Here is a 27244-nt window from a genome sequence, read left to right on the forward strand (position 1 = left end):
ATACCACTCACGGAAAAAAGGAAGCTAGCGGTCTACATAGACCTCTGTTGTGAGGAGGTGGATTTGGCATCAAAATCCGCCCCCTCTTGCCCTGTGTGAATGAGTCCTTAGTGTCCTGTTTGATCTTGCTGTGGATTCCGTGGCTGATGCAGCAGAAAAACATCACAATGAATCAGCAATGCCATGTATCACCACTACTAAAGAAGACAGACCGATCAAAACATATCAGAGTACGTTCACATGCAGGAATCTGCTGCACATTTGGGGGTGCTTTCATATCCTGAATCCATGGCAGATTCTGCCCTGAATCTACCTCCCATTGTTTTCGATGGGATCCAGAGATCGCAGCAGGATATGGAAAAAATCCTGCTTTATCTTGCCACGGATTCCGCATTTGATTCAGCCACGGATTCATCGGCTCAGGAGTCCCTGCCAATTAGACCCATTCATCCAGATCTAATCAGTACAGGAAAGCTATGATGGAATTCCAATGTCCTGCAGCAATACCCTGGCCTAATACAACAACATAAAATGAGGAGTAAGTTCTCCATTTTCCGCCATGTGAACATACCCTAAGAGGCTACATAAGTGCAGCAGCTCCTTGGAGCAGGACCTCACAGAAATGATCCATAAGATGGGTCATTGATATTCTGATCTGGAAAAAACCCTTAAGGGAGGGTTCACACGGTGTAACGTGCCGCATGATGTGGCACGTCTACGCCGCGGGAGCCTTTGCGGGCCGTACACGCTCCTATTGATTTCAATGGGAGCGGGGATCGTATGCGCCGCGCTAGTTTGCGGCCGTTATGTTGCGGCCGCAAAATCACGGCCACAAACTAGCACGGCGCATATGATCCCCGCTCCTATTGAAATCAATGGGAGCGTGTACGGCCCGCAAAGGCTCCCGCGGCGTAGACGTGCCACATCACGCGGCACGTTACACCGTGTGAACCCTCCCTAAAGCAAAAATCTGCCATACATATAACTGATAACAATTACAAATCTGCTTTAATATGTAATACGATTTTATATTTTTTTTAAACTCTTTGCTTTTCTGGGATGTAATGGAATGAACTTACATTAATCCTTTTCATTGTTGGACCAAATCTTGTTCTACAATGACACAGACATTTTTATATCTACAATAACATGTACTATAATTGGTAAGAAATGTATGGCATTAATTCCATATGGTTGTATTAAAAACAGCCCTCAGAATATTTGGCAATCCTCATTGGTAGGTATGCTGCAGTCTTATAGTAGTAAATTCCTTTTCCTATTTACTACTAACAATTCATAGGTCAAGGTCAGTAAAACAATTCTACGCACAAAGTTTTTTTTTCTAAGAACAGAAACCTAATTTGCAGATCTTTCTGGAAGGAGAGCTTACTTTTTCAGCTGAAGTTTTTGTACGTATGTGTTACCGGTTTCTGCTATGTTAGGCAATGCAGTAGAGGAAATAAGGTGTTTAGTCAAAGGTCATATGAGCACACCCAAACTCACATTCAGAGGGATTGTGTTGACAGTGCGTCATATAGATCTGGTATCTGCGAGGCTTTATACACATTTGCAGTTTAAAGTTCATGCAGTCAGTGACATTGAGAACAACAAGGAACATACACAATATCCCACTGGCTGAAATGCATCATGGCACCGCACCACCGACTCAGTACGTGGCAAAGGGTATTGCTGGGGATCCTCTGCTTTCCTCTACTCCCATTCTACCTGTGTGTGTACTGCCTGTGTAAGTACTGCTTGTTGTACATTATGGTGTAATCGATCATAGTACAGCGCCTTCACTCACATCAGTGTCTTATACACTTATGTCTTATGTATAGTGTCTTATGTGTAGTCTTAGCATTCTGGGAACATTCATTAGAATATAAATTATAGGAACTAGATTTTTGGAGATGGGTTGTTGATCCAGGGATTTATTCCCTTAATATGATGTTTGCCTTGTAGGTGGTTACACCTTCCTCTAGATCTGCGACCTAGCATATGAGTCAAATTTGATGGACCTGCATCTTAATTCAAGCTTCTTAACTATGTAAGCAGGGCAGCTGAGGCAATGCTAATATACTTGCCTCGTAGGAGGTTTTGCTTTCCTCTAGATCTGCGACCTAGGGTATCGGTTACATTTTATGGACCTGCATCTTCATTCATTGATTTATCACAGTGGCTGATGCTGGATGATAATCTGGTGATCTTCTATTTTAAGCTTTCACATCCTATAATATGGTTATAATATGATATAATATAATATAATATAATATGGTTATAATATAGTCTGATGACCAGGCATGTACTTCAGTTTTTGTGCCAAACTGCACCAGAATTCGGCTGCATTTTCAATGGTAAATCTGCTCCACTGTCTTTGTTGCACCTTTCTTTATGGTGGAGGAGGATACACTCTAGTCTATCTATATCTCCATAAATCTCTGTGCATCTTGTGACTATAGTAATGACAATGATTTGTTGGTCTACTCTTATAAGTAGCTATATATAACTTGGGAGTGTTATTTTTAGGCTACAGGTGTGTGGTTGAGACACCTGCAGATGAAGCACCTCCGCCTAGATGCAGATAGTAACTCCTATGTCTATAAAGCAATAACACACTACAGATATGTATTCTGCCAAGTGAGCGGACTAGATCCTAAACTACAATCCAACCACAGAAGATTTGCCTAGAGTTTATATGTTGTCCCCAAGTTGGTATGGGTTTCCTTTGAATACTCTAGTTTCCGCACACACTCCATAACATTGCTGATAGACTCCTTTGGCAGAGGGATTATCATACTGGGGAAAGAAGAATTGTGCATGGAAAATACACCATGATATCCATCCCCATACACATTAGATTGTTGCCTAATAGTGTAAGGACAGCTATAGATTGTGAGCACGACTGTGAGAAATGTCTACAGATATAAAGAAAATCTAATGCTGTATCTGATGTATGACTGCATCTGTCTTCATCCACCTTGTAACTCTCTATTGATATTTGTCTCTTATTCATATCCAGGTCTTAAAAAAAATAAAAATGAATCAGAGTTTGAGGGACAACGAAGAGATATAGGTAAGAAGTATTTATAGCCATATCATTACAATTACATACAATAGTAGTAGACTGTGGAATGAACCAATGTCTGGCCACTTTTTTCGACTATCTATCTAGCTATCATCTATCTATCTATCTATCTACACTATGTGGTCAAAAGTATCTAGACACCCTCAAAAACATACGTTTTTCATATTAGGGTGCATTGTGCTGCCACCTACTGCCAGGTACTCCATATCAGCGACCTCAGTAGACATTAGACATCGTGAGAGAGCAGAATGGGGCGCTCCATGGAACTCACGGACTTCAAACGTGGTCAGGTGATTGGGTGCCACACATCACACAGGTCAATGCCAAACAACGCCTCGCTTGGTGTAAGGAGCATAAACATTGGATGATTGAACAGTGGAAAAACGTTGTGTGGAGTGACAAATCACGGTACACAATGTGGCGATCCGATGGCAGGGTGTGGGTATGGCGAATGCCAGGTGAACGTCATCTGCCAACAGTAAAATTCGGAGGCGGTGGTGATATGGTGTGGTCGTGTTTTTCATGGAGGGGGCTTGCACCCCTTGATGTTTTGCGTGGCACTATCACAACACAGGCCTACACTGATGTTTTAAACACCTTCTTGCTTCCCACTGTTGAAGAGCAATTCGGGGATGGTGATTGCATCTTTCAACATGATCGAGCACCTGTTCATACTGCACGGCTTGTGGCGGAGTGGTTACACAACAATAACATCTCTGTAATGGACTGGCCTGCACAGAGTCCTGACTTGAATCCTATAGAACACCTTTGGAATGTTTTGGAACGCCGACTTCGTGCCAGGCCTCACCGACCTACATCGATACCTCTCCTCAGAGCAGCACTCCGTGAAGAATGGGCTGCCATTCCCCAAGAAACCTTCCAGCACCTGATTGAACGTATGCCTGCGAGAGTGGAAGCTGTCATCAAGGTTAAGGGTGGGCCAACACCATATTGAATTCCAACATCACCGATGGAGGGTGTCACGAACTTGTAAGTCATATTCAGCCAGGTGTCCGGATACTTTTGATCACATAGTCTGTCTGTCTATCTATCTATCTATCTATCTATCTATCTATCGCTTCTAACTATCTATATATCTACATCATCTATCTAAAAATCAAAGTAATTTAGCACATCTAAAGAAGAAAAGTAAATGTGCAGGTGCATGCTGCTCTATCTGCAATGCAAGAACAGATACCAAAGACACATCAGCACTCTGCAAGCAGTAAGACTACATTCACATCCAATAGAGACTCCATAGCAGTCTGCTGAAAATTGTCCTGGACTTTTACCTCCACCGGTTTCATTTTAAGGCCTTGGACCCCTGACAGATCCCATTATGCTGCCATAAGATGACCTCATCAAATGGGACTCTCCATTAAACAGACTCACCACTCCTGGATCTTGGCCTCCAAAATGTACTCAGGCCAACTATAGCTGGCCCTAAGGCTTTATTCACACAACAGCTGTGTGACAGCTATTTTTTGAACAGTCATCACGCAGTGAAAGTCTACAGGGCTATTTCTTTGACAAACCATGTCAACCAGTCAGTTAAAAATAGGACATGTCCTATTACATGTTATTTTGTCATAGATCCCTCCTCTATAAGGGGCTACTTCGGCTCTCGGTCCTTCTAGCAGCAGCTACTGATCCTATGCACTTGAGAAAGGGACATTTCTCGAAACGCGTAGCACTCGATACCAGAATAAAGATTATATTTGTCTTTGACTATACAGAGTTTGACGTATTGCGTGTTCAAGCACGCACATTGTCCTACCCTTCCCATGGGTTGTTGACCCTGAAGTTCCTACACTCATGAAAATTGACTGTGAAAACCATTTCATCAGCAGTTTTTTTTTTGCAATGTTCATGTGAATATAGCCTGAATACAAGTGAAGACTACATTGTGAATAAGAAGCATATCAATCAGTCTATCTCTGTTTATCTATCCATTTATTTAATATCTTTCCACCAATTGAATTTGAGATGAGCGAACACTGTTCGGAACTGCCATTCCGAACAGCATGCTCCCTTAGAAATGAATGGACGTAGCCGGCACACGGGGGGTTAAGCGACCGGCCGCCGGCAAAGTGTATGTGCCAGCTGCTTCCATTCATTTCTATGGGAGCGTGCTGTTCGGAACGGCTGATCCGAACAGTGTTCGCTCATCTCTACAAGTGAACACCAATGATTTAGGTCAAGTATCAGAATAACTTTCTCCATTGTAAATATATAGAAAACCAGATATTAACATTGTCCTTTCTATTTACATTGTAACATCTCGCTTATACAGAAGACTCCGATATCACCACCAGGGATGTAAGGCAGCTATCATCCAATAATAATAATGGTATGCAAGAAATCTATTTTCTGTATGGTTATATGACATTGACAGAAATAATGAATTATTAATTGATGTAAAGAGCTGGACATGTTGGAGATATAAGATCTTCTTTAATGACACATAGCGCCCCTTCTGACCTCCCTCTATGACCTCTTAACCAAAATCTATCCAAACCAACCCAATCCAGCACTACAGGAATATTACTATGTAGGACACGGTTACCTTGTATGTGGCAGCAAGGTGAGGCATGGGTTAATGATTGCTTATCCGTCTTTCATTTACAAAACATTCCGATCATTCCAATGTGTGAGGTTTCAAAGGTTAAGGAGAGGCGGCCTGAAAATAGTATTTATTAAAGGGGCAGCTACATTACAGCTTAGAATGGGACAGAATTTAAGAATAAATAACAATAATTTAATCAGGTTAACAAGTATATTCTACCCCAGGTGACATCTGCTTTTATTTCTTAGTCAATGTGGAAGATGAAACAATCTATTCCAATCCAGAAAATGGGAAACAACCAGGTTTGAAATTCGGTAAGAGAACCATTTGATGTTATCATAATCTTATTAAAAGTCACAATGGTTAGGCACCAAAAATTATAGTAAAACAATGAGTCCAGTCTCCATTGTATGGGGGCATTCACCTAAAGTGGCGCTGATGCTGCCATGATAGCTCGCAGCAGAATCAGCATTGACTTCAAGGGATTCCGTTTTCCGCGCGGTCAATGGGAGTCTTTTTAGCAACGCTGATTCTGCCGTGAGTTATCGTGGCGGAATCAGTGCCACTTTATTCTGTGGGAATGCCCCCTTAGGTTAGACCATAGGCAGGGGAATAACTCTTACCATGTCCTACCTATAATCCTCGGTGTCCTCTTATGTTATAAAGAGGTCTTTGTGCCACCTGAGGGTCCACGGCTACCTCTGCACCCCTTATAGATACAGCCCTGACCTTAGGAAATGAATGTTACAACTCTGAATGACAAAGCAAACCGGAGGACAACTTTACTGTCAGATACTGCCCATCTCACTGGTCCTTTTGATCACGGTCCTATAGTACACATATGGCTCACCTTAAAATGTAACTTTCGAAGAACTTTTGATTTTCCAGAAGTATTTGCATCATTATTAAATTTTGTTATATATTTTATTAATAAATTGTCGTGCCTTTTTGTGAAATCCTTTAATGCTGAGAAAAGAGTTTCTACATCAGACCTAGACTACAAATGCTTATACTTTCATCTTCAGTCCTTGGTCTTCTTGGGGAGGATGGGAGGATGGTCTTCTAAAAGAATATGGCCAGTGCGTACATAATATTTGTTAGAAAATGTCTTTATCTGACTAAGATTCCCATTATCATAGTCATATAGCTTCCCAATGGCTCCACTATTTGTGCTGTAGTCATATTTTCAGTATGAGACAGTATACAGTAGTTGTAGAGAAGTAGGGACTCCTAGCATCATAGATGAATGATGGCCTGGTTCAGATCTGTATTCGGTATTCCATTCAGGGTGCCCCATATGGACTTCCCGAACAGAATACCAAGCACAGAACTGGGCCTTAAGTTGGGAGTCTGGGTCCCGGATCAGGGTTCGGTCTGGGAACCTGGCATGACCGGCATCTGGTCTGTATGTTATGGAAAAAACCTGTCTATGTGAAGTAGGTCTTAATTGTAGCAGAACTAACTATGCAACCTGCACAGCGTTCAGCATAAGTTGTACAAATAGCCTAATTTTTTGGAAAATTTCTTGGTGAATGAGATGTATATACAATGTCTTTGCAGTAAGTGGAGGAGTAACCTGAAACTCCGGTTCCACAATGCAAAATCTGCATATACCATTTAAAATAACACCTTCTTGGGCCTCCAAGAGCATGCCCAAATACGAGAGCCCTGGGGTCCCTGCTACCTCTGCACCACTTACACATACATACCTGACTATAAGCAAAAATAAGCATGGAGAGAATTCAGAGACCACCACATATAAATACTGTTAGTATTTTCCTGGGGACATGGTCATTTTTATCACAAATTTCTCTTCTTTCAGTGTTTGGTCACACGTGGCAGATTTGTTGCAGATATTGCTACTGCAGATGTATAAACTGATTTATAGTTGCTGAAATTTCTGCCCCGATCTGCCAGTAAATACAGCCTTATTGTCGTCTATTTATCAGTGTTTTCGCTTTTTATAAGGAAGGGAAAGCTTTTACAAGGACAAGGAAGAAATCAAGCGAAAGAAAAGTAATCACAGCTCTGGTGAGTAATCTGAAAGCAAATAGCCCGTGGTTATAGTCTGCACACCCACAGAGACTGAAATAAGATAGAAGAAATGTTCTCTGACTACTGTATATCTTGTAGATCAGGGCGTCTTAGGCTTTTTCTTCTGAGTACTCACCAGCCTGAACATGGTGATGCCTAGACCTCTCTATAGACTGTACAGCAGGGGGAGTGTGCTTTGTGGCATCTGTAATGGATGGGAGTCAATTGATAGAGGAAAGTCATGGCCTCAGCGCTATCGTCACAGCGGGTTAGCCGTCACTTGGTTCTAAACCCGCAGCATGGCAATTATTGATGTGAGTTTTGCCCTTATCTTTGAAGTTAGTAGGTCCTTGTACATCTCACGGAGACGTCTCCTTTATGAGACATCGTACCCCTCCTGACCCGCGTCTTTGACCTCTCACTCAGCCAGACGGTACCCAACACTGATGAGAGGCAATAACCTTGTGACAGCTGTCTGCGGATGTGTCCTTCTTCCTTTTGGAGGAGTTATTTTGGCTTGGCTATATTCCCAGATTATGTTATTAGGTTTCCTTAGAAATCAAGTATTGATCTGCAGCTAGCTTCCTTCTTTTTTTCCTTGATGTTTAGTTTTTTATTGTTAACCCTTTTCCACTCTGCACTGTATTATAGTTGGGTAGTAATCGCTTGGCACCGTAATTGTATGGTGCTGTAATGCCATGGGCTGTGCCGGTGGCATTACTTCAGGCTCTTGGCTGTATTGAGCAATGGCCTCCCAACTACTACTTCCTATAACACATAGGCCGGGTTCACACAGAGTATTTTGGATCGTAATATGGTACGTAGACGGCGCGGGAGGTTTTGCGGGCCGTATATGCTCCCATTGTTTTCAATGGGAGCCGGTACCGTATACGCGGCGCTATTTTGTGCCCGCCGCAAAATCACGGCCACAAAATAGCGCCGTGTATACGGTACTGGCTCTCATTTAAAACAATGGGAGCGTATATGGCCCGCAAAACCTCCCGCACCGTCTACGTACCACATTACAATCCAAAATACTCCGTGTGAACCCGGCCATAGGGAGCCAATGTGCGATGTGATGCAATACAATGTACTGGGGAGCAGAGATCCCAGGATCAAGTACCCTTGTGGGACAGGAAAAAGTTAAAAAACAAATAATGCATTTAAAAAAACAAACAAACAAAACATGTTTTAATTTATAAAAAAAAACACATAAGCAAAAAAATAAAACATGTTAGGTATCTCCATGTGCATATAAGATCCTACTATCTAAAAATAGTGCCTGTGCCCCCCACAAGGTCACACATAAGGTCATACAGGTATGGCCTTGAAGATTTAGGGGGGACCAACCAGATGTTCAAAGTCCATGGGCGGTCTTGAACAGATCAAAGAATATTTTTTCATTTTCTTATTTTCTATGGTCTTTAAATGTATGATTTGAAATCACAATAGGAATCTGCCTTCTGAGTTGTAAAAAAAACGATCCCATGTCTAGATCTCACTATTATTTATAGTACTTATTATGGAGTCCCCATGTTGCTTTTGTGATCCCTCACAATGTCCACCTAGGGTATTAAGTGCTGGTACTCACATGCCCAGGTGCCCAAACACAGACACAGAAAGTTGTGACAACCCTCTGCTAGCATTACTGCTATACCCAGTCCTCCATCTGGACTCTATTGGGCCGTGGAAGGATTCCTGCTATATATTGTAGGATCAGTGAACCCAACCCACAGCCCTGAACCCAACAGGTGGACGTACTGAGAGGGAATCTAAATAACACCAGAGGGCGCTATATAAAGCATGTAACAGTGATATTTAGACACAGAAGCATTTTTATTAAGTAATCCTAAGTGATACAATGTTATGTTGACCTGCTCTGATACGTATATATTACTGTAACTGAAAGGCTAGAGATGTAATATATATATATTTTTTAATGTAGATTGTGAGCACACATAGAGCTCACAATATACATTTTTCCCTATCAGTATGTCTTTGGAATATGGGATGAAAATCCATACAAACACAGGGAGAACATACAAACTCCTTGCAGATGGTTTTTTGCCCTTGGCGGGATTTGAATACCAAGACTCTAGTGCTGCAAGGCTACAGTGCTAACCACTGAGCCACCGTGTGGCCCCTGGTAGAGATGTAATATTATGTAATGTCACTATTGTTACTATTAGCTGCCTAGCTATTTTGAGGTATGGAGGTGTCATGATGTATATATGACAGATGAACGACACGTTTAGCTCTGTATATACATTATATAGTCTCATATGTATGTGACTTATCCCCTTATGTTTAGAGATGAGCGAACAGTGTTCTATCGAACTCATGTTCGATCAGATATTAGGCTGTTCGGCATGTTCGAATCGAATCGAACACCGCGTGGTAAAGTGCGCCATTACTCGATTCCCCTCCCACCTTCCCTGGCGCCTTTTTTGCTCCAATAACAGCGCAGGGGAGGTGGGACAGGAACTACGACACCGGTGACGTTGAAAAAAGTAGGCAAAACCCATTGGCTGCCGAAAACATGTGACCTCTAATTTAAAAGAACAGCGCCGCCCAGCTTCGCGTCATTCTGAGCTTGCAATTCACCGGGGACGGAGGTTTCCGTCCAGTTAGCTAGGGCTTAGATTCTGGGTAGGCAGGGACAGGCTAGGATAGGAAGGAGAAGACAACCAACAGCTCTTATAAGAGCTAAATTCCAGGGAGAAGCTTGTCAGTGTAACATGGCACTGACGGGCTCAATCGCCGCAACCCAGCTTTCCCAGGATCCTGAATGGAATACACTGACAGTGTATTCCCGTATACCCCATATATACACCCCAAATCCCCGTTCCAACGGTGTGCCCCTCCCCACACCTTCAACTCAGAAATACCCTGCAAGTCCCCTAGCAATAGGATTGGGGCTATATACACCCACTATTTTTGCTACTGGTATATAGTGCCATTGTCTGATTGGGAATTCAAAGAATATATTGGGGTTACAAATACCCTCATTTCTTGCTACTGCCATATAGTGCCAGTTTCTGACTGGGAATTCAAAGAATATATTGGGGATACGTGCACCCACAATTTTTGCTACTGCTATATAGTGCCATTGTCTGACTGGGAATTCAAAGAATATATTGGGGTTACAAATACCCTCATTTCTTGCTACTGCTATATAGTGCCATTGTCTGACTGGGAATTCAAAGAATATATTGGGGTTACGTGCACCCACAATTTTTGCTACTGGTATATAGTGCCATTGTCTGACTGGGAATTCAAAGAATATATTGCGGTTACGTGCACCCACAATTTTTGCTACTGCTATATAGTGCCAGTTTCTGACTGGGAATTCAAAGAATATATTGGGGTTACAAATACCCTCATTTCTTGCTACTGCCATATAGTGCCAGTTTCTGACTGGGAATTCAAAGAATATATTGGGGTTACGTGCACCCACAATTTTTACTACTGCTATATAGTGAAATTGTCTGACTGGGAATTCAAAGAATATATTGGGGTTACGTGCACCCACAATTTTTGCTACTGCTATATAGTGCCATTGTCTGACTGGGAATTCAAAAAATATATTGGGGTTACGTGCACCCACAATTTTTGCTACTGGTATATAGTGTCATTGTCTGACTGGGAATTCAAAGAATATATTGGGTTTACAAATACCCTCATTTCTTGCTACTGCCATATAGTGCCAGTTTCTGACTGGGAATTCAAAGAATATATTGGGTTTACAAATACCCTCATTTCTTGCTACTGCCATATAGTGCCATTGTCTGACTGGGAATTCAAAGAATATATTGGGTTTACAAATACCCTCATTTCTTGCTACTGCCATATAGTGCCAGTTTCTGACTGGGAATTCGAAGAATATATTGGGGTTACGTGCACCCACAATTTTTGCTACTGCTATATAGTGCCATTGTCTGACTGGGAATTCAAAGAATATATTGGGGTTACGTGCACCCACAATTTTTGCTACTGCTATATAGTGCCATTGTCTGACTGGGAATTCAAAGAATATATTGGGTTTACAAATACCCTCATTTCTTGCTACTGCCATATAGTGCCAGTTTCTGACTGGGAATTCAAAGAATATATTGGGGTTACAAATACCCTCATTTCTTGCTACTGCCATATAGTGCCATTGTCTGACTGGGAACTCAAAGAATATATTGGGGTTACGTGCACCCACAATTTTTGCTACTGGTATATAGTGCCATTATCTGACTGGGAATTCAAAGAATATATTGGGTTTACAAATACCCTCATTTCTTGCTACTGCCATATAGTGCCAGTTTCTGACTGGGAATTCAAAGAATATATTGGGGTTACAAATACCCTCATTTCTTGCTACTGCCATATAGTGCCAGTTTCTGACTGGGAATTCAAAGAATATATTGGGGTTACGTGCACCCACAATTTTTGCTACTGCTATATAGTGCCATTATCTGACTGGGAATTCAAAGAATATATTGGGGTTACAAATACCCTCATTTCTTGCTACTGCCATATAGTGCCAGTTTCTGACTGGGAATTCAAAGAATATATTGGGGTTACAAATACCCTCATTTCTTGCTACTGCCATATAGTGCCAGTTTCTGACTGGGAATTCAAAGAATATATTGGGGTTACGTGCACCCACAATTTTTGCTACTGCTATATAGTGCCATTGTCTGACTGGGAATTCAAAAAATATATTGGGGTTACGTGCACCCACAATTTTTGCTACTGGTATATAGTGCCATTGTCTGACTGGGAATTCAAAGAATATATTGGGTTTACAAATACCCTCATTTCTTGCTACTGCCATATAGTGCCAGTTTCTGACTGGGAATTCAAAGAATATATTGGGTTTACAAATACCCTCATTTCTTGCTACTGCCATATAGTGCCAGTTTCTGACTGGGAATTCAAAGAATATATTGGGGTTACGTGCACCCACAATTTTTGCTACTGCTATATAGTGCCATTGTCTGACTGGGAATTCAAAGAATATATTGGGGTTACGTGCACCCACAATTTTTGCTACTGCTATATAGTGCCATTGTCTGACTGGGAATTCAAAAAATATATTGGGGTTACGTGCACCCACAATTTTTGCTACTGCTATATAGTGCCATTGTCTGACTGGGAATTCAAAGAATATATTGGGTTTACAAATACCCTCATTTCTTGCTGCTGCCATATAGTGCCAGTTTCTGACTGGGAATTCAAAGAATATATTGGGTTTACAAATACCCTCATTTCTTGCTACTGCCATATAGTGCCATTGTCTGACTGGGAATTCAAAGAATATATTGGGTTTACAAATACCCTCATTTCTTGCTACTGCCATATAGTGCCAGTTTCTGACTGGGAATTCGAAGAATATATTGGGGTTACGTGCACCCACAATTTTTGCTACTGCTATATAGTGCCATTGTCTGACTGGGAATTCAAAGAATATATTGGGGTTACGTGCACCCACAATTTTTGCTACTGCTATATAGTGCCATTGTCTGACTGGGAATTCAAAGAATATATTGCGGTTACGTGCACCCACAATTTATGCTACTGCTATATAGTGCCATTGTCTGACTGGGAATTCAAAGAATATATTGGGTTTACAAATACCCTCATTTCTTGCTACTGCCATATAGTGCCAGTTTCTGACTGGGAATTCAAAGAATATATTGGGGTTACAAATACCCTCATTTCTTGCTACTGCCATATAGTGCCATTGTCTGACTGGGAACTCAAAGAATATATTGGGGTTACGTGCACCCACAATTTTTGCTACTGGTATATAGTGCCATTATCTGACTGGGAATTCAAAGAATATATTGGGTTTACAAATACCCTCATTTCTTGCTACTGCCATATAGTGCCAGTTTCTGACTGGGAATTCAAAGAATATATTGGGGTTACAAATACCCTCATTTCTTGCTACTGCCATATAGTGCCAGTTTCTGACTGGGAATTCAAAGAATATATTGGGGTTACGTGCACCCACAATTTTTGCTACTGCTATATAGTGCCATTATCTGACTGGGAATTCAAAGAATATATTGGGGTTACAAATACCCTCATTTCTTGCTACTGCCATATAATGCCAGTTTCTGACTGGGAATTCAAAGAATATATTGGGGTTACAAATACCCTCATTTCTTGCTACTGCCATATAGTGCCAGTTTCTGACTGGGAATTCAAAGAATATATTGGGGTTACGTGCACCCACAATTTTTGCTACTGCTATATAGTGCCATTGTCTGACTGGGAATTCAAAAAATATATTGGGGTTACGTGCACCCACAATTTTTGCTACTGGTATATAGTGCCATTGTCTGACTGGGAATTCAAAGAATATATTGGGTTTACAAATACCCTCATTTCTTGCTACTGCCATATAGTGCCAGTTTCTGACTGGGAATTCAAAGAATATATTGGGTTTACAAATACCCTCATTTCTTGCTACTGCCATATAGTGCCATTGTCTGACTGGGAATTCAAAGAATATATTGGGTTTACAAATACCCTCATTTCTTGCTACTGCCATATAGTGCCAGTTTCTGACTGGGAATTCAAAGAATATATTGGGGTTACGTGCACCCACAATTTTTGCTACTGCTATATAGTGCCATTGTCTGACTGGGAATTCAAAGAATATATTGGGGTTACGTGCACCCACAATTTTTGCTACTGGTATATAGTGCCATTGTCTGACTGGGAATTCAAAGAATATATTGCGGTTACGTGCACCCACAATTTTTGCTACTGCTATATAGTGCCATTGTCTGACTGGGAATTCAAAGAATATATTGGGTTTACAAATACCCTCATTTCTTGCTACTGCCATATAGTGCCAGTTTCTGACTGGGAATTCAAAGAATATATTGGGGTTACAAATACCCTCATTTCTTGCTACTGCCATATAGTGCCATTGTCTGACTGGGAATTCAAAGAATATATTGGGTTTACAAATACCCTCATTTCCTGCTACTGCCATATAGTGCCAGTTTCTGACTGGGAATTCAAAGAATATATTGCGGTTACGTGCACCCACAATTTTTGCTACTGCTATATAGTGCCATTGTCTGACTGGGAATTCAAAGAATATATTGGGGTTACGTGCACCCACAATTTTTGCTACTGGTATATAGTGCCATTGTCTGACTGGGAATTCAAAGAATATTTTGGGGTTACGTGCACCCACAATTTTTGCTACTGGTATATAGTGCCATTGTCTGACTGGGAATTCAAAGAATATATTGGGGTTACAAATACCCTCATTTCTTGCTACTGCCATATAGTGCCAGTTTCTGACTGGGAATTCAAAGAATATATTGGGGTTACGTGCACCCACAATCTTTGCTACTGCTATATAGTGCCATTGTCTGACTGGGAATTCAAAGAATATATTGGGTTTACAAATACCCTCATTTCTTGCTACTGCTATATAGTGCCAGTTTCTGACTGGAAATTCAAAATGCGCAAGGCTCCCGGAAAGGGACGTGGACGAGGCCGTGGGCGAAGGTCGGGGGAATGGTTCTGGGGAGCAAGGTAGCAGTGAAGCCACAGGGCGTCCCGTGCCTACTCCTGTGGGGCAGTAAGCATTGCGCCACTCCACAGTGCCAGGGTTGCTTGCCACATTAACTAAACTGCAGGGTACAAACCTTAGTAGGCCCAAGAAGCAGGAACAGGTCTTGCAATGGCTGTCGGATAACGCTTACAGCACATTGTCCAGCAGCCAGTCAGACTCTGCCTCCTCTCCTCCTATTACCCAACAGTCTTGTCCTCCTTCCTCCCAAAATTTCCAATCTTCACAGAACAATAACCCCAACTGTCCCTGCTCCCCAGAACTGTTCTCCGCTCCTTTCATTGTCCCTCAACCTGCCCCTCCACGTCGCGATTCCACGAACCTAACAGAGGAGCATCTGTGTCCAGATGCTCAAACACTAGAGTCTCCTCCATCTCCGTTCGATTTGGTGGTGGATGACCAGCAACCCACCCTCATCGACGATGATGTGACACAGTTGCCGTCAGGGCATCCAGTTGACCTGCGCATTGTGCGGGAGGAGGAGATGAGACAGGAGTTGGAAGAGGAAGTGGTGGATGATGAGGACACTGACCCAACCTGGACAGGGGGGATGTCAAGCGGGAAAAGTAGTGTGGATGTTGAGGCAGGTGCAGCACCAAAAAGGGTAGCTAGAGGCAGAGGCAGAGGTCAGCAGCTTAGGCGAAGCCAGGCCACACCCGGAATCTCCCAAGATGTTCCAGTTCGTACCCAGCCCCGAAAAACTCCCACCTCGAGGGCACATTTCTCGAAGGTGTGGAGTTTTTTCAAGGAATGCGCCGAGGACAGATATAGTGTTGTCTGCACAATTTGCCTCTCGAAATTGATTAGGGGCTCTGAGAAGAGCAACCTGTCCACTACTTCAATGCGCCGTCATTTGGAATCCAAGCACTGGAATCAGTGGCAGGCAGCAATGGCAGGACAAAGGCCGCCTGCCGTTCACGCCACTGCCACTGCCTCTGCCTCTGCCACTGCCACTGCTGACTGTGCTGGCGATGCACTCCAGAGGACGAGCCAGGACACCACTTCATCTGCCTCCGCCACTTTGTTGACTTCTTCCTCATCCTCCCCTGTTCCTGTCTTATCTCCTTCTCCTGCACCATCAAAGGCACCATCAGGCGCTTCTTTACAACAACCCACCATCTCTCAGACATTGGAGCGGCAGCAGAAATACACTGCTAACCACCCACACGCGCAAGCCTTGAACGCCAACATCGCTAAACTGCTGGCCCAGGAGATGTTGGCGTTCCGGCTTGTTGAAACTCCCGCCTTCCTGGACCTGATGGCAACTGCGGCACCTCGCTATGCCGTCCCTAGCCGTCACTACTTCTCCCGGTGTGCCGTCCCCACCTTGCACCAGCACGTGTCACTCAACATCAGGCGGGCCCTTAGTTCCGCGCTTTGCACAAAGGTCCACTTGACCACCGACGCGTGGACAAGTGCATGCGGACAGGGACGCTACATTTCACTGACGGCACACTGGGTGAATGTAGTTGAGGCTGGGACTGCTTCCCAAACTGGCCCGGTGTACCTCGTCTCCCCGCCTAACATTCCTGGCAGGGACACGAGAAGAACACCCCCCTCCTCCTCCTCCTCCACCGCCACCTCCTCCGCCACCGCCTCCTCCTCCGCTGTTAGATTGACCCCAGCTACGAGTTGGAAACGTTGCAGCACTGGCGTTGGTAGACGTCAGCAGGCCGTGCTGAAGCTGATCAGCTTGGGGGACAGACAGCACACTGCCTCCGAGGTGAGGGATGCCCTCCTCGATGAGACGGCAATATGGCTTGAGCCGCTGCACCTGGGCCCAGGCATGGTCGTTTGCGATAACGGCCGGAACCTGGTAGCAGCTCTGGAGCTTGCCGGACTCCAACATGTTCCATGCCTGGCCCACGTCTTCAACCTAGTGGTGCAACGTTTCCTAAAGAGCTACCCCAATGTTCCAGAGCTGAGCATGTGCGCCCACTTTCGCAAGTCGACAGTAGCCGCTGCTAGCTTAAAATCTCTCCAGCAACGCCTGCATGTGCCACAACACCGGCTTTTGTGCGACGTCCCCACACGCTGGAACTCAACGTTTCAGATGTTGAATAGAGTGGTTGAGCAGCAGAGACCTTTGATGGAATACCAGCTACAAAACCCTAGGGTGCCACAAAGTCAGCTGCCTCAGTTTCTCATCCATGAGTGGCCATGGATGAGAGACCTTTGTGACATCCTACGGGTGTTTGAGGAGTCCACAAGGAGGGTGAGCTCTGAGGATGCGATGGTGAGCCTTACAATCCTGCTCTTGTGTGTTCTGAGAGAATCCCTGATTGACATCAGGGATAACTCAGATCACACAGAGGAGTCAGGGATAGCATCCGATCCGTCACAGCTGGAGAGTAGGTCCACATATCTGTCCGCTTCATCGCGTTTAATGGAGGAGGAGGAGGAGGAGGAGGAGGAGGAGGAGGAGGAAGAAGAGTTGTCCGATGATGTGATGGTGATACAGGAGGTTTCCGGGCAACTTCGAATCGTCCCATTGTTGCAGCGCGGATGGGTAGACATGGACGATGAGGAGGAAATGGAGATTGAACTTTCCGGTGGGGCCAGAGGAGTCATGCCAACTAACACTGTGACAGACATGGCTGAGTTCATGTTAGGGTGCTTTAGAACCGACAAGCGTATTGTCAAAATCATGGAGGACAACCAGTACTGGATCTTTGCTATCCTTGACCCCCGGTATAAAAACAACATCTCCTCTTTTATTCCGGTAGAGGGGAGGGCCAATCGCATCAATGCTTGCCACAAGCAATTGGTGCAGAATATGATGGAGATGTTTCCAGCATGTGACGTTGGCGGCAGGGAGGGCAGTTCCTCCAGTAGGCGACCAAGTTCTCACCGGTCCACACAAACAAGGGGCACACTGTCTAAGGTCTGGGACACCTTGATGGCACCCCCTCGCCAAAGTGCCGCCACGGAGGGTCCTAGTGTCACCAGGCGTGAGAAGTATAGGCGCATGTTGCGGGAATACCTTTCCGACCACAGCCCTGTCCTCTCCGACCCCTCTGAGCCCTACACGTATTGGGTATCGAAGTTGGACCTGTGGCTTGAACTTGCCCTATATGCCTTGGAGGTGCTGTCCTGTCCTGCCGCCAGCGTCCTATCTGAGAGGGTGTTCAGTGCAGCCGGTGGCATCATCACTGACAAGTGCACCCGTCTGTCAGCTGAAAGTGCCGACCGGCTCACTTTGATAAGAATGAACCACCACTGGATAGAGCCTTCATTTTTGTGCCCACCTGTGTAAAGCACCCCAACATGAAACTCCATGTCTGTGCTCAACCTCTCCAATTCCTCCGCATCCTCATACTCATCCACCATAAGCGTTGCACAATTCTGCTAATACTAGGCTCCCTCCACCCTGATTTCCCCCAACTCTGCTGGTTAGAGGCTCCCTCCACCCTGATTTCCCCCAACTCTGCTGGTTAGAGGCTCCCTCCACCCTGCTTTCCCACAACTCTGCTGGTTAGAGTCTCCCTCCACCCTGATTTCCCACAACTCTGCTGGTTAGAGGCTCCCTCCACCCTGATTTCCCCCAACTCTGCTGGTTAGAGGCTCCCTCCACCCTGATTTCCCCCAACTCTGCTGGTTAGAGGCTCCCTCCACCATGAATTGGTCCAAACTGGGGTTTATAGAGGCTCCCTCCACCATGAATTGGTCCAAACTGGGGTTTTTAGAGGCTCCCTCCACCATGAATTGGTCCAAACTGGGGTTTTTAGAGGCTCCCTCCACCATGAATTTGCCCAAACTGGGTTTTTTAGAGGCTCCCTCCACCATGAATTGGTCCAAACTGGGGTTTTTAGAGGCTCCCTCCACCATGAATTGGTCCAAACTGGGGTTTTTAGAGGCTCCCTCCACCATAAATTGGTCCAAACTGGGGTTTTTAGAGGCTCCCTCCACCATGAATTGGTCCAAACTGGGCTGGTTAGAGGCTCCCTCCACCATGAATTGGTCCAAACTGGGGTTTTTAGAGGCTCCCTCCACCATGAATTGGTCCAAACTGGGGTTTTTAGAGGCTCCCTCCACCATGAATTGGTCCAAACTGGGGTTTTTAGAGGCTCCCTCCACCATGAATTGGTCCAAACTGGGCTGGTTAGAGGCTCCCTCCACCATGAATTGGTCCAAACTGGGGTTTTTAGAGGCTCCCTCCACCATGAATTGGTCCAAACTGGGGTTTTTAGAGGCTCCCTCCACCATTAATTTGCCCAAACTGGGCTGGTTAGAGGCTCCCTCCACCATGAATTGGTCCAAACTGGGGTTTTTAGAGGCTCCCTCCACCATGAATTGGTCCAAACTGGGTTTTTTAGAGGCTCCCTCCACCATGAATTGGTCCAAACTGGGTTTTTTAGAGGCTCCCTCCACCATGAATTGGTCCAAACTGGGTTGGTTAGAGGCTCCCTCCACCATGAATTGGTCCAAACTGGGGTTTTTAGAGGCTCCCTCCACCATGAATTGGTCCAAACTGGGGTTTTTAGAGGCTCCCTCCACCATGAATTTGCCCAAACTGGGCTGGTTAGAGGCTCCCTCCACCATGAATTGGTCCAAACTGGGGTTTTTAGAGGCTCCCTCCACCATGAATTGGTCCAAACTGGGGTTTTTAGAGGCTCCCTCCACCATGAATTGGTCCAAACTGGGGTTTTTAGAGGCTCCCTCCACCATGAATTTGCCCAAACTGGGCTGGTTAGAGGCTCCCTCCACCATGAATTGGTCCAAACTGGGGTTTTTAGAGGCTCCCTCCACCATGGATTGGTCCAAACTGGGCTGGTTAGAGGCTCCCTCCACCATGAATTGGTCCAAACTGGGGTTTTTAGAGGCTCCCTCCACCATGAATTGGTCCAAACTGGGGTTTTTTGAGGCTCCCTCCACCATGAATTGGTCCAAACTGGGCTGGTTAGAGGCTCCCTCCACCATGAATTGGTCCAAACTGGGGTTTTTAGAGGCTCCCTCCACCATGAATTGGTCCAAACTGGGGTTTTTTGAGGCTCCCTCCACCATGAATTGGTCCAAACTGGGCTGGTTAGAGGCTCCCTCCACCATGAATTGGTCCAAACTGGGGTTTTTAGAGGCTCCCTCCACCATGAATTGGTCCAAACTGGGGTTTTTTGAGGCTCCCTCCACCATGAATTGGTCCAAACTGGGCTGGTTAGAGGCTCCCTCCACCATGAATTGGTCCAAACTGAGGTTTTTAGAGGCTCCCTCCACCATGAATTTGCCCAAACTGGGCTGGTTAGAGGCTCCCTCCACCATGAATTGGTCCAAACTGGGGTTTTTAGAGGCTCCCTCCACCATGAATTGGTCCAAACTGGGGTTTTTAGTGGCTCCGTCCACCATGAATTGGTCCAAACTGGGGTTTTTAGAGGCTCCCTCCACCATGAATTTGCCCACACTGGGCTGTTTAGAGGCTCCCTCCACCATGAATTGGTCCAAACTGGGGTTTTTAGAGGCTCCCTCCACCATGAATTGGTCCAAACTGGGGTTTTTAGAGGCTCCCTCCACCATGAATTTGCCCAAACTCTGCTGGTTAGAGGCTCAATCCACCCTGATTTTCAAAACAAATGTTGGTGCCAACCTCAACTTACTACAAGGGCCAAATTCACTGCTGGTGACAAGCTCTCCTCACTGCAAGTGCCAAATACACATGTTTCAAGGTGTTTTCCTACTGTCAGAGAGGTGGTATTGAGTGTGTAAAGTGTGTAGTTGTTAGGCTGTGATGTTGGGGTAATAGAGGGTCTTTGGTGTGTTAGATGCCCCCAGACATGCTTCCCCTGCTGTCCCAGTGTCATTCCAGAGGTGTTGGCATCATTTCCTGGGGTGTCATAGTGGACTTGGTGACCCTCCAGACACGGATTTGGGTTTCCCCCTTAACGAGTATATGTTCCCCATAGACTATAATGGGGTTCGAAACCCGTTCGAACACACGAACAGTGAGCGGCTGTTCGATTCGAATTTCGAACCTCGAACATTTTAGTGTTCGCTCATCTCTACTTATGTTCCAATATTTTGTTCTTATAGCAGTAGAAGTCATTTAATGTCTAGTATAGCTTATTCTCTCTCTGCACAGTAAAGGCTTATTTCCATGGCTTCCTATTAATACGATATCTGGTAACTTCTCTTTATACACATTACGGTAGAACGATTAACCAGGAGTGTCTAACACGATATGACTATGTCTTTTTCTGTACAGATCCCATACAGAGGAGTGTGAACAACCCGACATCCACATACAGTAAGATAATCTTTTATATATAGCATGTATTGTCTATCTTCATTTCACTTCATAGTTTTTAACTGGCATATCAATTTACATATATAACGAATTGGATTGTGTTGTGTTGTCTTCCAAAAAAATAAAAATTCTGACCATCGTTGATCAGACTAGGATGCCATCCATTACTGTCCTAAAGCCTCTGGAAAGTGACTCCCTGCTTTTTTTGTATTTCATAGACTTGATACCCAAACTGCCAAGACCTCATAGACTCCTATACAAATTGCTGGTCCCTGGTTTGCTGTCTCCATTTCTACGATTTTCTATATCGGTGGGCGTTCTCATCTGTCAAATTTTCTTTCACTGTCATCTCCTTTTAAAATATTCTTTATGCCAGCAAATTTTTATGTTTGGGTCACTTTAGATAGTTTGGGTGTAATCAGTATTTCAGATGAAGACATTGTTTTATTGAGGGGATGATGGCTACAACCATTCAACTACAATATGGTACCAACATAGTTCCTTTCATTGAAATATTCTCTCATGAATTGCAACTCTTACCCTGGTATTAATTGTCAGATTATTTAGAACACTCTGGGTTGTCAGGAGTAAAGGAACAATAGCAAAGAAGCCTCTGTAGTTACCTGACATGACGTTACTTACTTGGATTGGTGGGGGTCCAACTGCTGAGACAATGTGTTGCTGACCAAAGCATATTATGGCTGAGCATATTGTTGCCAGCAATGACTGGGAACTAATGCTCCAATAAATGTCCATTCCCAACCATTCCCTGCCGAGTTATCACATGTGAGAGGGTCAATGGATTATCACCGGTAGCCCCTAGCTTGGCTTAGAAACATATCATCTACACCATAATGAAAATAAGAGTAACCGACTGTTATAAAACCTGTGTACTCTGAGTCCACAATGGGATTTTAGTTTTCTATGACCTTTAGGTCTATTAATAAAACCAAAATTTCCATTTTATTTTCTTTATTTGTGCTACACAGATTCCCATCCAATAGTTTAACACGTTGTGTTCCATAACAAAAGCTATGACAGGGCCTTGCCTTAAAAAATGGAACGTAATAACACTTTGCTGTCCTTGTTTTACACAGCTTATCCCTGGGACAAAAGAAGCCTGAAGTCTCTATCAGTCGACCTAGGTGTATTTGAGAAATTGGACCTCCATGCCACTAAGGTACAACAGGGTCCTCCTTATTGTATAACTAAAGCAAAATGAGTCCTTTGCACTTATGTCAATTTCCTATAATAATATATAAGGAAAATGTTTGTTTTTGTACCGTGTTAGCCAGTGGGTAGGAAATATAAAAAACTTGCGTGTCTTCAGTAGGTGATACCTTTTTTAATGGCTAACTCATAATGATGACAGAATATAACGTTTTGAAGCTCTCGGCTTCTTCTTCAGATATATCTAAAAACAGCCATAAAGATAAAGAACCTGGGAACTGTGAATTGTTTATATTTATATGTATATAGTAATAAGCCTCTTACCCCCTCCCTCCTGAAATCCTATCCCTATGTGTCCTGTTGTACAGAAATATGCAGCCTGCAGAAAGTGTTTTTAGATATATCTGAAGAAGAAGCCAGAGGAAGCTTCGAAACGTCATATTCTGTCATCATTATGAGTTAGCCATTAAAAAAGGTATCACCTACTGAAGACTTGCAAGTTTTTTGTTTTTTATAATAATATAGTTAGGCCCCATTCACATCTGCGTCCGGGTTTCTGTTGGGAAGTCTACTTGGGGACTTTCTGAATGGAAACCTATATGCACTAAAAAGCCTGGGAAATTTGCGGTCCTCATAGATTATAATGGGGTCAGTGTGGTTTCCGCTCGGTTTCCACACGAAACATGCAGAGAGAAAAGTCCTGTAAGCAGCATTTTTCTCTCTGCATGTTTCGTGCAAAAAAAAAAACCCCGAACAGAAACCCGAAGGTGTTCCAAAATGTGAATGGAACCTTAAATGTATATAGTACACTATGTAAGCTATACAGACAGCATAATCTAGAAGCTAGCATTACTATAGCACATTCTTTTTTTATTACTGGTTTTATTTGGACATTTTCTATTGAACTTAGCTATAGCTGTAACTTCTTTTTTGTGTGAACAAGGCTATGTTCACATTTGCTGAGTGAACTCTACCATGATTAGGACGATGTATTAGCATCCAGTGACTTTATTATATTCACATTGACACCGCAGTCTCCAATGTCTCAGTGTCTGCGTAAAAATCGGTAGAGGAAAAAGTCCTGTGTGGCTTCAGTTTTAAAAGGACCCCGAAGAACTCCATTATAGTCAGTGGGGTCCGTTGCGCTCTTTATGTTACTGTTATTTTAATGATCCACCTCTCTGTTGTTCTGATCATCCAACAGACCAGAACAACAGTGCCGCAATGCTAATGTTAATCTAGTGTAATCTGGACAGCTCTTCAGCCAAGAAAAAAGTGAAAAACAAGTAGCAAAAAAAAAGTTTTAACCTCATTCATATCATGATTTAGCTCTCCAATAAGCCTTCTATTGAAGTTATATGTGTTACCCAATAACACAGAATATTCACTAACTCAAAGAGGACTTTTCACCACCTCTACCAACCCCAATTCTTCATATACTTCAATAGGCTCCGATCCACTGATTGCAGTGCAGTTGGATTTTTTTTTTTCTTGCTTCCACCATTCCCGAGCAGTCATTGCTGTTAGCTTTGCACAGTTATTTTCTCTGCTGTCATGCCAGGGTTACTGACTTTCTGATCCAGTCTAGCGCCACCTACCTGTCCGTAGAGAACATATTTGTACCAAAACTAGCAGAAAATTATTGGTCGGAGGTAGAGAAAAATTTTGATCTGTGCCAAAATCAGTAGAGCAGTGCTTATTGAAGGATGCAAAGAGTTGGAGTTGATGGAGGTGAAAAGACCTCTTTAGGCTGAAGCCCCATGTTGTGAGAACACAGTATTTTGGACACTGTGGCTGTCCACTTTAGGTGTTGGGATTTTTAAGCAACTATTGCTTTTTGCAACTATTGCTGTTGCCAAATTTTACGAATTGCCCCAACACATGGGGACCAGATGGACAGTCTGACTTTGCTTAGAGTCAGGCCCAGCAGTCTGGAAGAAAGTTATTGTAAGCAGCTCAGTAGTTCATTTTACATCCGATCACGATATATGACGAACCTACAATTTTTACTGCAAGTTGCTAGTAATATGTAGTTATACATATAAGTACTTATATACATATAAGTAATATGTTGTTATATATGTCAGAGGATGACCCTATTCCCACTTACAGGTGACCGGCGTGACATTGGAACAGTTAGTAAAAGAACTTACATGTGATGCCAAGACAGACTTGGAGAAGACAAGAGTTATCTGGACATGGATATGTCATCATATAGGTATGTGTGCAGTCTATATGGTTGTTACTTAGTAGAGATGAGCGAACACTATTCGATCGAATAGGTATTCGATCGAATATCAGGCCGTTTGAGGTGTTCGTTCCCAATCGAATCCATACGCAGTAAAAATTCGTATCCCCTCCCACCTTCCCTGCCGTGTTTTTTGCACCAATAACTGCGCAGGGGAGGTGGGACAGGAACTACGACAACGGAGGCAGTGAAAAAATTGAAAAAACACATTGGCTGCCGAAAACTTGTGACCTCCCATTCAGAAGAACGGCCGCCGCCAAAATTCGTGTCATTTCGCGGTGAGAGATAGGGAGAGAGAGATCTGCTGAGGGCTAGATAGGCATTAGCTTCAGATAGGCAGGGAAAAACCGAAGAACAACAACAGCTCTTCTCAGAGCTATACACTACAGGGAGAGGAGTCCAGCTTTCCACGGATGGTGGAAAACAGGGATACAGAACAGTTACTTCTTGCTATATACATGCACACCAGCTTTTATTAAGGGTGGGGGCTTTTGGATTTCCCATTGCCTATTCCATCTGTGGTTGTCATGGGCAACGTGATTTAAAGGGGTGCTTGTTAAGGTTTCATTAGAGTAAAATTTGGTTTTGTGTCCATACAATTGGGGAGTAAAGAAGGTTTCCAGGTATTTTCCCACTTTGATAGAGGTTTTTTTGAGTGTGGAAAGTGTGTAGTTGATAGGCTGTGATGGTTGGGTAAAACTGTGACTTGGGCTTGTTAGATGCCCCCGGACATGCTTCCCCTGCTGTCCCAGTTGCATTGCAGAAGTGTTGTCATCATTTGCTGAGGTGTTATAGTGGACCTGGTGACCCTCCTGAGTCGAATGGTGGGTTCCCCTGAAACAAAGCATTTTTCCCATAGACTATAATAGGGTTTGATATTCGATTGAATAGTCGAATATTGAGCGGCTATTCGAAACAAACAACGAATATCAAATATTTTACTGTTTGCTCATCTCTATTACTTAGGTTTCTGGCCTATAAAAGTCATACATTTGGTCTACATTTGTTCTAAGTGGCAATAAAAGTGGACAGGGTTAGACAAGAAGGACAGGGTCACCATCAACCCAGCAGATTTACTATAATATATGCCAGAAATAGAATATCAATTTCTGGTACCTAGACTGATAAAGATAAACCAACTTTTTTTTTAAGATTCCTTTTCTTAAAGGGATTCTACCACTAAATCATTTTTTTTTTTTTTTTTTTTTTTGTGCTTCAGACGTCGGAATAGCCTTTAGAAAGGCTATTCGTCTCTTACCTTTAGACGTGATCTCTGCGGCGCCGTTCCTTAGAAATACTGGTTTTAACCGGTATGCAAATGAGTTCTCTCGCAGCAATGGGGGTGGGCCCCAGCGCTCAAACGGCGATGGGGGCGTCCCCACTGCTGTCAGAGAATTCTCTCCAGCGTCACCTCCATCTTCAACAGCAAACGCATCTTGTTCTGGCTGGAGTCACACTCCGCTCAGTATGCAGTACGCTCCTGTAGTTCTACGGAGAACTACAGGAGCGTACTGTGCATGCGCGCAAGAGCGGCATGTGACCCTAGCCGGAAGAAGACGTGGTTGCTGATGAAGATGGAGATGTCACTGGAGAGAGTTCTGTGGCAGCAGTGGGGATGCCCCCATCACCATTTGAGCGCTGGGGCCCACCCCCATTGCTGCAAGATAAGTCATTTGCATATCGGTAAAAACCAGTATTTCTACGGAACGGCGGGCCAGAGGCAACTGAGCAAGGTAGGAGATGAAAAGCCTTTCTTAAAGGGGCTCTATCAGCAAAATCATGCTGCTAGAGCCCCACATATGCGTGCATAGCCTTTAAAAAGGCTATTCAGGCACTGTAAAAGTTAAATTAAACTACCCCCCCGTTTTAAAATAATAACTTAAAAAAGAATCTTCTCTACTTACGGAACGTGCACCCTGGGCGGGCCCTGGGCGGGCATTCAGAGTGCGCCGTCTTCTTCTTCCCCGCCTCTTCTTCCTCTGACTTCTTCGGGTCCCGTCCTCCTCCGGCGCTTGCTCGCGGACACTGATAAAAAAAAATAGCCCGGGCGCATGCGCAGTAGCCGTAGTAGAAGCCGCGTGCTACTGCGCATGCGCCCGGGCTATTTTTTTTTATCAGTGTCCGCGAGCAAGCGCCGGAGGAGGACGGGACCCGAAGACGTCAGAGGAAGAAGAGGCGGTGAAGAAGAAGACGGCGCACTCTGAATGCCCGCCCAGGGCCTGCCCAGGGTGCACGTTCCGTAAGTAGAGAAGATTCTTTTTTAAGTTATTATTTTAAAACGGGGGGGTAGTTTAATTTAACTTTTACAGTGCCTG

General features: G+C 44.0%; 1 protein-coding gene across 1 annotated transcript in view; it reads left to right on the top strand.

Moving 5' to 3' along the window:
- Positions 1 to 1620: 1620 nt before the first annotated feature.
- LOC142198562 (uncharacterized) overlaps positions 1621 to 27244 on the top strand; it is a 32448-nt gene continuing 6824 nt past the window's right edge. The window contains exons 1-8 of the mRNA XM_075269595.1: positions 1621 to 1744; positions 3020 to 3073; positions 5379 to 5435; positions 5900 to 5965; positions 7620 to 7682; positions 21470 to 21511; positions 22609 to 22691; positions 24794 to 24899. Coding sequence (XP_075125696.1) covers positions 1648 to 1744; positions 3020 to 3073; positions 5379 to 5435; positions 5900 to 5965; positions 7620 to 7682; positions 21470 to 21511; positions 22609 to 22691; positions 24794 to 24899 — 568 coding nt within the window. The 5' untranslated portion in view covers positions 1621 to 1647. The remainder of the gene's footprint in view (positions 1745 to 3019; positions 3074 to 5378; positions 5436 to 5899; positions 5966 to 7619; positions 7683 to 21469; positions 21512 to 22608; positions 22692 to 24793; positions 24900 to 27244) is intronic.

The sequence above is a fragment of the Leptodactylus fuscus genome, chromosome 3 (assembly GCF_031893055.1).
Source record: "Leptodactylus fuscus isolate aLepFus1 chromosome 3, aLepFus1.hap2, whole genome shotgun sequence".
Classification (NCBI taxonomy): domain Eukaryota; kingdom Metazoa; phylum Chordata; class Amphibia; order Anura; family Leptodactylidae; genus Leptodactylus; species Leptodactylus fuscus.